The sequence below is a fragment of the Onychostoma macrolepis genome, chromosome 18 (genome assembly GCF_012432095.1).
Source record: "Onychostoma macrolepis isolate SWU-2019 chromosome 18, ASM1243209v1, whole genome shotgun sequence".
Lineage (NCBI taxonomy): Eukaryota > Metazoa > Chordata > Actinopteri > Cypriniformes > Cyprinidae > Onychostoma > Onychostoma macrolepis.
Window position 1 is genome coordinate 20,104,849 of NC_081172.1, and position 17,166 is coordinate 20,122,014.

A 17,166-nucleotide genomic window follows, 5' to 3' on the forward strand; every position below is an offset into this window, starting at 1 on the left:
ATTTAAAATATGTTTACAAACTCAAAACACAAGATTAATGGTCAAAAACTGTACTTTTTTGAAAGCCATTTGTTTTCTGAAAACAATGACACCTTGCACTTGAAAATAGCACATTCTGTTAGAATTTTACAGTCAAATAAACAAAATGTGTGAAAATGACATATTTTACCCATAGGTTTTAAAGGGTTAATATATTGCATAGGTATCAACATGTAATATTCACTCTCACTTAGATCATCCGAAGACGAATTGATAGAGACCAAACATGTTACAATTAGAGTTATATTAACTAGTGATCTATCATAAGCATGCATAGAACAGTATACAATACACAAAAACATATACAAGAACAGTAATAATATACACAATGACCTAATGATATGTGTGCTCATTCAAAGAAAGGTTTTTCTATGAATTAATTAGAGAAGAGTCCATTTTATGGCATAATGTCTTTTTTCTAAAGGGGATATGAAGTGAGTGTTGCTCGGCCATTTGCATTCCTTTGAGCAATAAAACTAGTGTTAGTCCTTGACAGTCCTACTGGCTCCGGGTATGTGTATTGGGTGAGGGGTCTGTGACCATTTGTTAATCTAATAACTAATTGATTTGTTAAGTCAAATGCAAAATTGTGTGTCTGATTGGTCCAAATGCTACACCATTCAACCAAAGCTCCGCGGACCTCAGAACCAGAATAACATCTTTGGAATTCATCACTCTTCAACCCGGAAGAACGTGATTGCGAGTACAAAACCTTGAAACCATCAAGACTTTTCATCTGAGACTGCATTCCAGACACACGCCAACAGCCATGGAAGTGCAAGTATGGTACATCTAACTAAACTAAACAGAGGTTTAGTACAAGTTATAGACCCCGTTATAAACGGCGCTGATGGTTTTACTCAGGTGGTTAACTGACTCTTTCCATAACTGCATTCTGTTTTCTCTAATGGCTTCATTCATCCACTTTAGCTCCCCTTTTGTATATACGCGTGAGTGTATGTATGTTTGTTTGTTTGTTTGTTTAGATTAATTATGCGTGTTAGCGTTTAGTTATAAAAGTTGTGTGCACAAATTACATGAGTTTCTGGTTCTGCCTTGCAAATTAATGTCCCTTTACGATTTTCGATCCTTACTACATGCTCTAATGCATTAATACTTAGGAAAGTATTTTCTGTGGCCACGAAAATATCCTTTCTTAGAGTTGAAATGAACTTAAACTGAATGGTCGCTGGACGAACAGATCACTTGATGACAATTTAATTCTGCAACAGTTATTACTGTCAGCCGATATAAGTAATTGTAATTAATCATAATTGATTGTAATTATTTATATACAAATCCCTTTTAAGCTAATTTGCTACACAGACATACTTTATAAGCTATGGAATTATAATGGACCTCGTTCAGTTGCCGAGTATTGTTTAGCGTTTATCACTGTGATAGCTGATAGCTACTTTACGGAGCCTGCTATAGTCTACAATCTGAGCAAGGGTCCGCGTTCATCACTTGCCCAGTTTTTGGATTATGCTTTGTTGATGGTTGACTCTTTGTTTACTGTGGGTTTTGCGGAAGAAGAACGCGATAATGCATCTATGGTAGCAGCTGCGTCAGAGCCCGTTCACAAAATGGCGGCCACAACAACACCCCGTCATGTCATTACTGCCAGTCATGAGCCAAGTCAAGTCACCGTTGACCGTCGTGAACCAAGTCAAGTCATCGTTGACCGTCGTGAGCCAAGCCAAGTCACAGTGGATCTTCATGAATCAAGCCAAGTTGATCTTCATGAGCTAAGTCAAGTCACCGTTGATGTTAATGAACCAAGTCAAGTCACAGTGGCTATTTCTGAGTTAAGTCAAGTCACGGTTGATTTTAGTGAGTCAATTAAGTCAAGTCACACAAGCTACTCCAGAACCTGATCAAGTTGTGCCAGCCATTCAAGAGCTCCTTCAAAACATATCAGCTTTTCAAGAGCTTCAGTGCAAGATAGCTACTACTCAAGAGTATCTAAGTAAGATGGCCGCCGTTCTAGAGTCTCACCATGTCTCACTTGATTTTCCAGAGTCACCCCACGTCTCAGCTGATCTGCCAGAGTCACCCCACGTCTCAGCTGATCTGCCAGAGTCACGTCACGTCTTGTCTGCCACACCCAGAGATTCAAGGTCAGTTCTTCACTATCCTAGTCTGGTATCCAGTGTGAGGGATGCACCGCTGGTGTCTGCACGCACAGCTGGTATCTGCACGCACAGCTGGTATCCCCAAACCCACTCACTCTAGCCCTCCTGTTCCTGAACTGATTCCCCTGTCTGAAGTTCTTCCCATGATGGGGATCACATTTTGGTGTGTTTGGGCTGCATACACCACCACAGAACCCCCAGAGGTGGCGGCGTCCACTATGATGTCTCTAGAGGTGGTGGCTGACGCTGCAGAAGCTCCTGAGGTAGCGGCGCTCGCTGCTGTGTTCCCCGAAGTGATGGTGCCCGCTGCAGTTTCTCCAGAGGTGGCGGTACATGCTGCAGAACCTCCCGAAGCAGCGCTGCTCACTTCAGCTCCTTGTATGGTGGTGGTGCCCAGTAATGTACTCTCAGCCTGTTGTGTTGCGGTCGAAGAGATTGTTACTGAACTCTCCCTGTGTCCTGAGTTTACCACTGTAGAACCTCCAGAGGTGGCGGCAACCGCTGCAGAACCTCCAGAGGTGTCAGCGGTATCCGACTATGAACCCTCATCCTGTCCTGTCCTGTCACGGCCATGGAGGCCATCTGCAAATCCTCGTCCTGTCCTGTCACGGCTATGGAGGCCGTTTGTGATTCCTCATCTTGCCCTGTTACGGTTATGAAGGCCGTCTGCAAATCCTCGTCCTGTCCTGTCTCGGCCACGGAGACCGCTTTTGAACTCTTGCCCTGTTCTGAACCAGCCATGATAGCTGATTGTGAACTGTCTGTCCGTCTCGTCTTAACTAATGTGTCTGAATTCGAACTCTCTGCCTTGCCTGACTCTGTCAAGGAATCTAAACCTGAACTGTCTGTCTTGAGCTCAGAAACTATAAATGCACCCCAGAGCTGTCCTGTTAACCCTGTCATTGCCAAAGAAACCATTAGTGTACAGTCTGTCTGTCCCCTTCCAGTTAATGTTTTTACTCCTGAATTATCTGTCTCTCCCGTTTCGACCAAAGGGCCTGATTATGAACTGTCTGCTTCAGTCTCTGTCTATGCCCCAGATTTTGAGCTATCTGTCAATCCTGTTCCAGCCAATGCATTTGATTATGAACTGTCTGTTGGTCCAGTTACAGGCAATGAGCCTAATTATGAACTTTTGTTTTGTTCCAAACTAGCTGAAGAAGCTGCCAGTCAATGAGTCTAATGATAAGCTGTCATCTTGCTCAGTCCCTCCGAGTGTGTCAACTGTTGAACTGTTGGTCTCTTCAGTTTTTGTCAAGAAGTCAAGTCATGTGTCGTTTGTATGTGTGTCTGATGTTGAACCACCTGTCTGTCCAGTTTCAGTCCACAAATCTGTCTTTGAATTATCCGTCAGTCCTGTTTCCCTCAAAGAATTTCATGTTGAGCCATCTGTCTCTCTCATTTCAAGTAATGTGTTTAATGAACTTTTGGTCACTACTGTCCTAGACAATGTGTCTAAAGTTGAACCACCCGTCTGTCCAGTTTCTGTTACTGAAATGTCTACCAGTCCGGTTCTAGTCAATGAGTCAGATTATGGACTGTCTGCCCTCTCAGTTGCCACCAGGAAATATATTGATGGACTTCCTGTGTTCCCTGCCTCGGTCCTTGGGTCCGTGCATGTTCTTTCTCTTTCTTGTGTCTCAGTTTCCCCTAGGTCCCAGTCTCTGCTGTGGATTCCTGATCCGTCATGGTGCTCCTCTGATCCGCCATGGTGTTCTCCTGATCCGTCGTGGTGTTCTCCTGATCCGTCATGGAGGTCTTCTGCCCTGTCTGCTCCGCACTGGTGGGCTCTTGCTCTGTCTGCTCCACCGTGGAGGTCTCCTGCCTTGTCTGCTTCGCACTGGTGGGCTCCTGCTCTGTCTGCTCCGCCGTGGAGGTCTTCTGCCCTGTCTGCAGAACTGAGGCAAAGCTGGCAGAGCAGGGCACCAAGGCGGAGCTGACGGAACAAGAGCCCACCGTGGTGGAGCAGACGGACCAGAAGACCTCCACGGCGGGCTCTTGTTCCGTCAGCTCCGCCTTGGTGCCCTGCTCTGCCGGCTTTGCCTCAGTTCCGGGTCTCTTCACTTCCTCACGGACCTGGCCCTTTGGGGGGTGGCTCTGTCACGTGGCTCTGTCATGAATCTGGTTCGCGGCCTTCTGTCCGACTGCCACAAGAGGTCACCTTTCCATCATATTGACTTTCACACCACACATCACAATGGACTGCATTTGCCATCTCACTAATCACACGCTCACCTGATCATACGTACACAGCTGTATCCAATCAGACATACTTTATAAGCCATGGACTTCCTCGTTCAGTTGCCGAGTATTGTTTAGCGTTTATCACTATGATAGCTGATAGCTACTTTACGGAGCCTGCTATACTTTTCTAAGTCTAGTCATAGTCTTGCCTTGCCTGATTTCCTGGTTCCTGATTCTTGCCACGTATCTTGGATTAACCCTTTGCTTGCTGTTTCGGACTCTGTTTGCACCTCGCCTAGATTATTTATCTCGTTATCGGATTACCCCTCTTGTCAAGCCCTCTGGATATTGTTCGCTGATCGATGATCCACACATGCCCTCGGAATACTCTGTGTCTTGCCCATGCTATACCTGTTTGCTGATATTTGACTCTGCCTGTGTTTTTGACTACGCCACTGTTTAATAAAAGCTTGCACATGGATCCGTACGCCTCACGTCTCGTCGGTTCCGTTACACTGCTTAATATCTTCTAACACTTTATTTTGATGGGTCCACAACATACAACATCCTGACTATGAGAAACTTTGCAAGTATATGTCAGCTTATTCTACTAACCCTAAACCTACCCTACTGAGAGTTAGTAGACATGTAGTTGCAAATTAATGAGAATTAGTTGACATGTAGTAAACATGTAGTTACAAGTTACTTATAATTAGTAGAATGTCTAAAGTGGACTATCAAAATAAAGTGTAACCACATTTTTATTTTGTTATTAAAAGGAAAGTGCACAGCACATTTACATATTCACCTAAGCATCACTCCCAGCAGCATGGGCAGTGTTGGGGTGTCAGATAACAAATATACCACTGCAAAGAATTTCTAATTTCTTTATACCCCCAAGAAAGAAAAAAAAAAAGAAAAAAGTTTGCCATGAGAATGTCAAAGCCTTAAAGTCCAAACTTTGATAGTGTACACTAGGGGTGTCGCGATATACCGTTATTGACGATAACTGTGATATTCAAAGCAACAATTATCGATATCGTGTTCATTTAGTGTGTGACAATATACCGGTATTGGCGATAACCACAATATTTAAAAGGAACAGTACTCTTATGATAACACATGTAAATACTCCAGCGCTGGTTGACCTCCAGTTGGCAGTATTGCGCCTTAATCCCGACACCTGTCAAACAAGAAGATGACGCAGCGCACACAGCTACTCCGAGGAAAGCCGGTCGTTTCTCAAACGGAAGGCTGCCCCCTCCGGAGGGCGCATTTGTAGGATGCATATGTCATCAAGCTTGGTTTATTTCAGTTAACTGAGCATTACATTTCTGAGTCAAAAGCATACTACAACAATTTACACTTAACTAAGAATAATGGTCAAATTTATAACTGTTAATATTCTAAAATAAGATCTTCTTTACGACGTATGCAGCCTACAAATGCGACCTCTGGAGGATGCAGCCTTCTGTTTGAGAAACGGCCGCCATGATCAGTTATACAGAGTAAGTTGCGATTATTTTATTAGTCATAGAATGGGAAATGTTACATTAACCTGTTAACAGAGGTGTTTTGTGTTCATATACAGGTGCATCTCAATAAATTAGAATATTGTGGAAAAGTTCATTTATTTCAGTAATTCAACTCAAATTGTGAAACTCGTTTATTAAATAAATTCAATGCACACAGACTGAAGGAGTTTAAGTCTTTGGTTCTTTTAATTGTGATGATTTTGGCTCACATTTAACAAAAACCCACCAATTCACAAATTAGAATATGGTGACATGCCAATCAGCTAATCAACTCAAAACACCTGCAAAGGTTTCCTGAGCCTTCAAAATGGTCTCTCAGTTTGGTTCACTAGGCTACACAATCATGGGGAAGACTGCTGATCTGACAGTTGTCCAGAAGACAATCATTGACACCCTTCACAAGGAGGGTAAGCCACAAACATTCATTGCAAAAGAAGCTGGCTGTTCACAGAATGCTGTATCCAAGCATGTTAACAGAAAGTTAAGTGGAAGGAAAAAGTGCCGATAACCGATAATTTCAGCATTTACTAATGCTGCAGGCAACTGAGAGGGCAGACAGTTTATTAAAATCACAAGTTGTGTTTGTAAACATTAATGCACTGTGAACTAACATGAACAATGAACGACTGTAATTTTATTAACAAAGATTAATAAATTGTGTAATAAATGTATTGTTTGTTTATGTTAATTAATACATTAACTAATGTTAACAAATGGCATCTTATTGTAAAATGTTACCATTATTTATTCATCATACTGTTGAACTTGACAGTATTTTCTCTTGTTATTTCATAGGAGCTCCAAAGAAGACAGAGAAAGCCAGAGTCTTGTACCCTGTGTTTATCAGTAACTTAATGTTCATTGGGTGAAAAAGAAATACTCAAACAAAGTAAAAAATAATTTGACATATCTTCCCCCCGATATCGTGACTTATTATGGCCACAATAACCGTGATATGAAAAATCTAATATCGTGACAGCCCTAGTGTACATGCACAGTTGAACGCATAGCCTTTCAAAAGTATACTTTATTTGATAGCATGCACAAACATAAGCCTTCATGGATTATTTTGCTCTCAATGTTATGAGTGCCAAAATGTTTTTGTACTTCTCTAAACTAGAGATGCATCTCTTTATACCCTCACACAAGCGCTTGTCAACATTGGGCATACATTGTTGTTGCAGTATTTTATTGTTGTTCGGTCTTGTCCATTTCTTTCTTAACTGTAAAACGACGGCCCAGGGCAAGGGTGCAACCTTGTGGACAAACTAATGAATGCGTTCTATTGTGAAGGTTTTAACCTCCATTGTGAGAGCTTTGATGGAATGAAGGACTTAGTGGACTAAAAAACTGTTCCTTGGAATGCACTTCTGTGGCATTTTGCTGAGACCATCATCACACATTAAACCTGTACAAAAATGTATGGGTGTGAAGTGTCCATCAGTTGTACCCTTTGAAATCCTTCATTCTGAAGGCCCTTTAAAATTGCCCTCAAAACGTGATTTCTCCACTGGCACAGTGGAGGTCAATGCGAGCCACTGCTGTCATGGTTCATGCATGCTGATCTCACAATAGCTATTAATTAATTTATTTCTCTTCTTTCATCATCTCAGCCTTTTACAGGCTCGGTCTAGTGTGAAGACGTTGTAAATGTCTCTCTCTCCCACTGTCTACTATCAGACATATGGAACCCAAGTGGCACAATGGAACAATTTTGGGTTTATAGGACTCTTTGATCAACTTTACATGGTGGCTATTAACTATGGCCAAAGTGAAACCTGATAACCCAGCTCTCTCTGCAGTGTTTGAAAGGTAGCTCTGTGGAGTCCACTACAGAGATAGTGAGTTCGGTAACTCTTTAGAATACTGTTCCATCGTTAATGAATAACTACACAAGAACACATGAGTAATGCAATATTAGCACTCTAGTAACTACTAGTAACTAACAAGCAACTCTGATTAATGAATTAGTAAGTAATAGTGCTTAGTCGAATGTGGTAGTTCACTATTAGTTAATCAGTAACTATTATTTTTTTCATACCTCCCCAAGAACTACTAAGAACTACTGTATACAGGTTTAAAATTAATATGAATAATACGTAATGTATAATTCATTCTAAAGTAAAGGTCATGGTAACCCACTAGTAATGACTCAAGTATTAGCAAATTCTTCAGAAGGAATTACTAATTATTTGGATCAGAATTCTAAAGTGAACATCATGATAACTCCCTAGTAATGACTGAAATCATTGTAAACTTTTGAGGTTTTTGTAAGGTTCTGGTTAGTAATTCATTCTGCTAGATTTGGTAACACTTAAATCATTACTAGTGGGTTACCGTGATCTTCACTTTAGAATACTGATCCAAATAATTAGTAGTTTCTTCAGAAGGATGTAGTAACACTTGAGTCATTACTATCCAAAACCTTACATATATCTCAAAAGCTCACAATGACATCAGTCAATATTAGGAAGTTATGATGATTTTCACTTTAGAATACTGATCCAATTAGTAGTTCATTTAGAAGGATTTGGTAATACTTGAGTCATAACTAGTGGGTTACCATGATCTTCATTTTAGAATTAATTATTCATTATGCATAATTCACATTAATTATGAACCTGTATAAAGTAGTTCTTAGGAGTTCTCAGGATATATGAAAAAAAATAGTAGTTATTGGTTAGCTAATAGTGAACTACCAGTTTCAACTTAGCGCTATTACTTAATAAATTGTTAATCAGAGTTTCTTGTTAGTTAATAGTAGTTACTACAATGTTAATAGTGCATTAGCCATTTGTTCCTGTGTAGTTATTCATTAACGATGGAACAGTATTCTAAAGTGTTACCGTTAGTTCATGTCACTTAGGAAAACTAAAAAGGAGGTTTGTTTGTGCTGTATTTGAGATGTGTGCCGAATAGTTGATGAGTCCAAGCAACTGATCATGTCGCTGGTTTCTTCTTCTTAACACACTGTGGAAGTCAGGGAGAAGGGATATTACTTGGAAATCACAATTTGAAAAATCAAAATGTATTTTTTAAATTGTATTTATTTCATGTTGATGACTGAGACACAGTACATAAATATAATTATACACACACACACACACACACACAAACAGACATTTAGAGGGAACCCAACACCGAGGTCTATGCTTATATCATCACAAACTGATTAATACAGTTTGTTTGTACATATCTATAGATACTGCCCTTTTGAAAATGCTGTCTCATCACAAAAGCCTTTCATTTGTACACATTATCTGGCCATCATGTTCTTTTTTGTATTTTTCTCAGGTTTAAGCAGAATGATGTAACATTTTGGGGTGAATATACACAGCAACAGGCCGTAACTGGAAGCCAAAATGGCAAAAATCTCCACAGCTACCGTGTACTTCCCCGGTGAGCTGACGTATGCCGGCACAAATGCAATCCACACAGCACAGAAGATCAGCATGCTGAAAGTAATGAATTTAGTCTCATTGAAATTGTCTGGGAGCTTTCGAGCAAAGAAGGCCAGCAGAAAGCAGACCACTGCTAACAGACCGATGTAGCCCAGTACTAGTACAAACCCCACAACAGATCCCACCGTGCACTGCAGGATCACTCGAGCACCAAGCTCACCTCCTGCACTCTCTGTGGGCAGAGGGGGAGCCAGCAGCAGCCACAATAAACATATGACAATCTGAACCAGCGTGCAAAAGAAGATGCCTGCCCTCTGCTGGATGGGCCCAAAGTACTGCATCAAGTTAGATCCAGGCAGAGTGGCCCGAAAAGCCACTAAAACCACCACAGTCTTACTGAGGACACAGGCAATGCAGATCACAAAGCTTACTCCAAACAAGGTGTGACGTAGCATGCAGTTCCACGGCGCAGGGCGGCCAATAAAAACCAGCGCGCACAAGAAGCAAAGGGTGAGCGAAACCAATAGCAGGAAGCTCAGCTCTGAGTTGTTGGCTCGTACGAGGGGTGTGTCACGATGATGGAAAAAGGCAGCCAGAACAGTCGTGGTCAGTGTTGCCCCAGTGACGGATAAGACTGTCAGGACAATTCCCATGGTATCTTGCAAAGACAGAAACTCCACAACCTTTGGGATGCACCTTGTTCTTTCAGTGTTTGACCAGAACATCTCAGGACATCTCATACACTCTGTAGAGTCTAAAGAACGTTATGGCTCATAGTTAGGGTTGGTTTTACATTGTACAGATATCTTGTGTGATGTCTGTGGTAAGGTTAAAAAGTTAATACCTGTCAAGTTACTGACTTCCCCTGCTGCACAAGGGAGGCAGTCAAAACAGCAGACAGGTTTTCCTTTTTGTACAGCCTTTCTAGTGCCTGGAAGACAGCTTGCACTGCACACAGATACAGGAACCTGAATGTTACAAGAAGAGACTCCATCAGACTCACAGCAACCTAACAACACAATATCTGTCAGCACAAGCACATAAAGAACAGCAGAAAAAATAAAATTATTGCTTTACACAGATGCATTCCTTTTTTTCTATAAAAAAAGAAACACTCTCATGCACACATTCATTCTCATTCCTATGCCACATCTCTCCCCTCTGAGCAGGGGTTTGTCTATTAAAAGACTGTATCTGCACCATTGTATCTGAGAGGTTAGATAATGGATGTATTCACTTGCACACTTATTCATACCCTTTGAATGCACTTGATAACAAACATTTACACACAAACTCATACATTCATATGTTCATGTGCTGTACAGAAAAAAAAAAAAAAAGTAAATCTAAAGCAACACCACAAACAGACATTAGGGATAAAATTGTTTCTCGCCTACTGATTTGTTTCTCAGTAATACAATAATAGAATAAAATATAAAAATAAAAGTAATTCAATAATAGAATATTTGTATCTACTGTATCTATCTATCTATCTAGCTCTCTGAGGAAGTAGCTATTTTGCTTGTTTTTTTTTTTTGTTTTTTTTCAGAAGCTGTATCCACCTTTTTTTTAACAGAAGTGCAGGTGTGCCAATTTGTAACTTAAATATGCAAGGCGTCTGGTGTCACTTTCTTCCAGTTATTTTAGCTGAACAAAACAGATATTGCAAACTGTTTTTTTTTGTTTTTTTTTTTAATCATATTATTATGAACATGCTGGTTAGTAGTGCAAATAGGTTTACGTTTTACTGCACTTTGTATTTTCATCCATATATACAGTATGTATTTAATTTTTGATTGTTGTATTTCAAGTTTAACTGTTATAATAAAGCACTAGAAGTCACTGGATTCTTACCTGGTCCGCCCACCCCCCTCCCCAAACCACTTTCTCAAGGTTAATGTTCAGCTCCTGGCCTGGCCCTTTGGCTGCATCAAATTGCCCAACCTGGATGAAATTCACTGCTCCGCTTTCATCTACATGCCAGTTCATAATGTCATAAGAGGCAGATGGCTCGCCATTATCTTCAAAATAAACCAGCTCACCCACTGGTGTTGTGAAGTTTACTGCATTTAAGTAATGCAGAAGCTGTGAAAGGAAAACAGACGATCATATGCCGTAAATAAAATAAATTATTAGAAATTTTGCTTTAAATTCATGAAATTCATTATTTTCTTTCTTTTTTTTTAAATGAATTTATTTATTTTTATTGTTTTTAAAAATAGGAGGTCTGTACCTGCCTGGGCTTTAATTGAATCACATCAGGACATTCTCCATTTTCAAATGGCCCTCTACCTGGCTGACAGGCCATCATGTTGTGAATAGCATTGGCAATAGCATACACAGCCTTATACACATTGTAAGTGACTCTCAGCTGTGAAACATCTGTGTAGATGTGGCCATATTTCTCGAGATTCTCTGAGCCTGTGCACTTTGGAATTTTAGATGAAGGCTGCCAGTCCTGTGCCAGCGAGCACTGAAACATTTCTTCCCAAACATCTTTTACGAACGGTTCATTGGGTTGCTTCACAGGGCTCAACTGGGTAAGAAAATCACCAAGACCCTGAATAACAGCCCGACGCAGGGCAAAGCCAATGGTACCAGCTAGGAGAGAACTGCTTGCTGGGTCAAAGAACAGAATAGAGGTGCTCCAGGCCTCTGTGGCTATCCACTGCTTGTCAGTCACATTCTGCACCACCACTTCCTTGAACAGGACTTCTATGTCAGGGGCAATGGCAAATGTTACCACAACACGAGCTGTGGAACTCTGGATCCTCTCCACAATCCGCCTGATCCTGCTTTGTGAGTGTGATTTTGGAATGAATTCCAGGTAGTCCACACAGATCCCTGTATTTTCCAGTTCTTTCAAAAGGAGCTGCACGCCACTTTTACCATATTCATCATCCCCTGCGACCACCCCCACCCAAGTCCAGCCCAGCAGGTTCAGCAGACGGGCCATAGCCTTGGCCTGGAAAGCATCACTGGGAACAGTGCGCAGGAAAGAGTGAAATCTGCGCCTGTCACTGAGACAAGCACAGGACGCAAAATAACTCACCTGGACAGATAAAACACATATTAAAATGTAGATTAAAAACAGATTTCACCAAATTTCACTGTAAAAAAAAGAACACCAGATAGTTTATGCTTAGAAATGTTATGCTTGCTACAATTATTTATTTATTTACAATTATAAACTTATTAATGAATAGAAATAGTTTTCAATAAACATGGGTTAAACTACAAATAATAGTTGCTTGCACTTTAAAATGTATCACAGCAACAATCTCAGCATGTCAAAATCAGAGGTGGATGAAGTACACGAATCAAATACTTGTACAAATACTTGTAAAATGTACAGATGTTCTAAAAAAATATTACTCCAGTAAAAGTCTTAATCACTCCTTTTCAATTTTACTTTGGTAAAAATACAAATTCAAGACAACTCTACCGCCTTTAAATATGCATTTTATGTGTATTTTATCAGTGATGTACTGTATAGGGGACATTCCAGTTTAGGAATTTTTAGAAAATGTACATGAAAATGTAAAGTGAATACTACAAAAGCTTTCATAGATGTCAATGGATCATTTTGGTATTTAAAAATATTATAATCTTTGCACTTTTTTAAAAGTTGCAATAAATGATTTTTATATGTGATTGCCAAAAATAAATAAATAAACTACCATGGGGATATCAAACACTCCCAGCGTGTCAGCCACCACTATTGAGGCAGATGAACGAGCATCACCGATAATGACAGGCACCATTGGTATCCCGCTGCATTCTGCTCCCGACACTGTCTCCTCCTGCCCTGTTACCAGAGCTAAAGCAGCACTCAGTGTTGTGCCCTCAGCTAGGCAGGTGTCAGCTACCAGGTACCCCAGAGTAATGTTTGGAAGCAGGACAGGGTCCCGATTAATCTCCTCCACTGTGAAGATCATACTTCTGAGCCAGCGGTATGAACGAAGGTCAACACTGGAAGACAATGTAAAAATGTAAAGTTTCGTTAATTTGAGGAAGAACTGAATGACTATATAGCAGGAAAACAAACTTTATTTGTATATGATAATCCTAATATGTTGAAATATATACAATAAAGATCATATATAATTATTTTAGGCTGAGTAGAAAACCAGGGTAAGGCTGTACTGAATTACAGTTAACCAACACCCTCTAGAGAGACCATTTTGGCATTTTGAACATATAAACAGTTCTCTTGCCTTTTAGTTAAATTTATAGACACACACACTACACTCACCCCTGGCAGCGAGAAAGATGCTGTATTTGAGTAAAAGCATGATAAGGCTCTGGTGCTTCAACATGAACTGGAAACAGACCACCAATTATCACATCTCCCTCTTTATAGAGACTTTCAGAAACAAATCTGCCCTGCAGACCGCAGGAGAGGCGTGCACCACAAACACTGACCATCTCTACAATAAATCCAACCATCCACAACCACATAATCAATCCCATCACTTTACACAGAGAGAGAGAAAGAGAGAGAGCAAGGAGACTGAATGCAGACTGAGTGCTGTGAATGTAGACTCACACTTTCCCAGCAAAGAAAGAAGGGTTGGATGAAAAATCCTTTTGTAGACTTTACTTTGCCTGGGGCAAAGTACATGCAAGAAGAAAACAAGCGAGTGGGGGATAATTGTAGAAAGCTCTGGTGGATAGCACAAAAACAAAAAAACTACTTTAATATGATTTTGTTATATTATGCAGCTGCAAGCACAGAGCAAAAAAACGTCAGCAAGCATCAAAACTAGAAAAATGTTGAAAGATCACTTAATTTACAAGTCAGGTCAGGCCCAACACAAGGTGAAGTGCTCCTAGGCAATTACCACACAAACTCTGCCCTCTTCTGGCATGTAAAAAGCTTTCCCTTAGCATTTCCATTTATCTCAATGACAGTTGCTCAGCTCGTGCACTCCAAAGTATAACTGTAGACCCATGGTATTGGAATGCTTATTTTTAATATCCACTTTTTCTGCTATTTAAAATGCCTGTTTTTAATCTTCATTTGATGTTAATTCATACACTGTAAAAAAAAAAAAAAAAAAAAGTCTGGCAAGTGATTTACAATGTGTGTGGTGTTTATATGGACATCAACACTCACTCTGACAGAGGAACTGTTCACTGGTCATTTTGAGCTGCCTTCAGATCACCACATTCGACAAGTTCAGAATGTTTTTATTTGCTTTTTTTAATTTGTGTTTTACTTCAAGTATATTAATAGTATTTCAAGATATGATTAATATAAATGTTAAGCTATTTGAGGTAAAGAGGTGGCAGAAGTAAAGGTAAGCAAAATCTTTTAATTAGTCGTGTTCGATATTTAAGGTTAAATGTCACTTTTTTAGTTGTAATATTTATTATTTTAAAGCACTTAAAACATGCCTGCTTCATAGATTTGGCGTATCGTCCTGTTTACGCATCAGTCCATGACAGCGGGTAAATGTTGGAACTGTTTTCTTATTTAAATTGGCAACTTTAACACAGTAAACTAATCAATTTAGAACTTAGAATATAAATGAACTAAAGGACAGTATGGCGTTCGTTTCATTGAGAGTGTAAAGTACATCAAGTCTTTGTGGAAACATACATAGTGCCGTATGTCTGTACGTACATAGCATTCATTTTTGCTATTTGATATTCTGTCTATTTTTTAGGCTAAATTAAAGTATTTGTGTATGTATGATTAATTGGATTATTTAAAATCATGTTTTTCATGTGTTTATTGTTTACTTAACTGTCAGTAATGTACATTTCTGTTTTTATCGTTATAATAGGAATTACATGACATCCACACCAGGCATATCACTGTTTTTCATGCCCTTCCTGTGTCTCTGCTCAGGGAAGTGTCTGGGTTTTGAAGAATCTGCATAGTGAGTCTTGAATAATTCACAGCACCGCTCATGTTAAAGGTACCCACTGCGCCATGTGACGTCGGAGTGACGTCTTTTCCATGTTATTTTTGGACGTCCAATTTAGGTCCACTTAAGGGGTTGTTTTGTAACGCCAGGCGACGTCTTTTTTCGACGTCTACAGCACGTCATATATTGACGTCCGTGGGACTTCCGTGTAAGGGCTATTTATAGTCCAAATGTGGTCGTTTGTGGACGTCTTTTCAACGTCAAATTTAGACTTATTTTATATATAATTTTTACTTAACTTCTATAACTGTAGTCCTATGTTTTGTTTGGCTCAGCAGCTAGATTCAACAGGAAATGCTTTACACCTTTGTATGTGTCTCCAGTTATCACCTGATGCTGAGACAATCAAATGGAGTTTTTGGAAAATTATCTGGAACTGTATGCCACCTTCTGAAATGGGACTAGATCATTTTCAAAAAACTCCATTTGATTGTCTCAGCATCAGGTGATAACTGGAGACACATTTCCTGTTGAATCTAGCTGCTGAGCCAAACAAAGCTACAGGAAAATTAACTGGCACAGAAAGCATGTAATCCACCCTCTGGAAACATAGGACTACATACAACACTACAGTTATAAACATACAAATAAATCACAATTCAAGTTCGCCTTTACCATCTTTATTCAAAAATAAATTGCCCTGAGTGGCATCACAAGGGCACCAGACATATCAAGCACAATGGAGGCAGAATTATGAACAAATATTTAGATTAATTTAATTGAACTCTTAATTGAACTTCTATTTCAAGTCCTGTATAGGCTTGGCTCATCAGGGCGTAGTGAATCCTCCACCTCCAAGTCTTTGCGGCGCGTGCTTGAGGTGCTCAGACACGTTCACCTTGATGCAGTCCTCAGTGGCTGTGGAATCAAATTTCATGATCCCATCTACACCAGCAAAAAGACAAAAGATTTAGATATATGCAAAGGCCATCTGCAGTCATACACCCCAGTCCCCACATTTGTAAGTTTCCTGTGCATCCACTACCAATACTGGATTAATACAAAGCCAGCGCAGCAACTGTTAACTAACACTTAGGCGGTCTACAAGAAGGGACCAAGCAGACTGTACCTTGAGAAAGCTTAGATCCTTTAATGTGTGCATTAGAATGTTAAGTGTTTTATCAGCCCGTTGTGCTTAGTGCAATTTACAAAAACTGGCTCTGTGCTTGGAAACACATTAGACTCAGATGACATAGAAATTACTATTGATAACATTTTTTTTTTTTTTGGCTAAACTCTTAAGTATTCTGGATAATACAACACAACTACATGTACTACTTGTCAGACAGCAAACTGTTTTCAGTTGGAGGCTACTTCAGCTTCAATGTAATAAGAACCGCCACAGGAAGTCATTCATACCCACTGGTATAACAGTTTGTAATGACTCAACTTTGTGCCGTGAATATTTGAGAATTGTGACTATTATTTACCATCTTTTACTGTCAACTTTGCTGTCTTTGTTTCTCTCTTAATGCTGTAACACCTTAATTTCCTCTTGTGGATGAATAAGGTCTATCCATGTATCAAGATAGAGAATTGGCATTGCTTTTTTTAAAAGTCGGAAGGAAATGTTTTGTCCAAAGTTATTTATAGACTGGTCAACATGAAACTTGGGCTTACCTTGTATTGCTATATAAACCTTTGATCCTCTAAAGGGCGTTTCCCCTTTTCCCTTGCCCTTCAAATTAAATTTGGCCATGAGGCTGTTGGTGAAGAGCCTAAAGAAAATAAAATTCAGTAAATGAATGTGAAGGATATATGTAGGAACAACATTACACATGCAATAAACCCTTTTACACTAGTTGATCAGTGTCCCCTAGGGTGTCCTTATCCCTCAACGTATCTCCTTAAGCACAGCTGGTCTATCTCACAATGCATTTAGTTGTGAACATGTATTTTCACCTATTCTGACATGCTCAGAAAGAAGGCAAATGAG

The 17,166-nt window shown here is 39.9% G+C and overlaps 1 protein-coding gene across 1 annotated transcript; it reads right to left on the bottom strand.

Annotated features, from left to right (window-relative positions):
* Positions 1-9,103: 9,103 nt before the first annotated feature.
* On the bottom strand, positions 9,104-13,767 carry LOC131524788 (extracellular calcium-sensing receptor-like). Its single transcript, XM_058752113.1, has 6 exons — positions 13,550-13,767; positions 12,975-13,266; positions 11,528-12,346; positions 11,149-11,379; positions 10,139-10,262; positions 9,104-10,048 (listed from the first exon to the last, which is right to left on the bottom strand). Exons 1-6 carry the CDS (start codon positions 13,765-13,767, stop codon positions 9,150-9,152), a joined length of 2,583 nt encoding a protein of 860 aa, XP_058608096.1. The 3' UTR covers positions 9,104-9,149.
* Between the last annotated feature and the right edge of the window lie 3,399 nt (positions 13,768-17,166).

Coding starts and splice junctions, on each gene's coding strand:
- LOC131524788 (XM_058752113.1), bottom strand. CDS start 13,767: ATGGGATTGATTATGTGGTTGTGGATGGTTGGATTTATTGTAGAGATG. Junction 12,347..12,974: donor GAGTGTTTGATATCCCCATG/GTAGTTTATTTA, acceptor TTATCTGTCCAG/GTGAGTTATTTTGCGTCCTG. Junction 10,263..11,148: donor GAGGGGGGTGGGCGGACCAG/GTAAGAATCCAG, acceptor TGTAACATTCAG/GTTCCTGTATCTGTGTGCAG.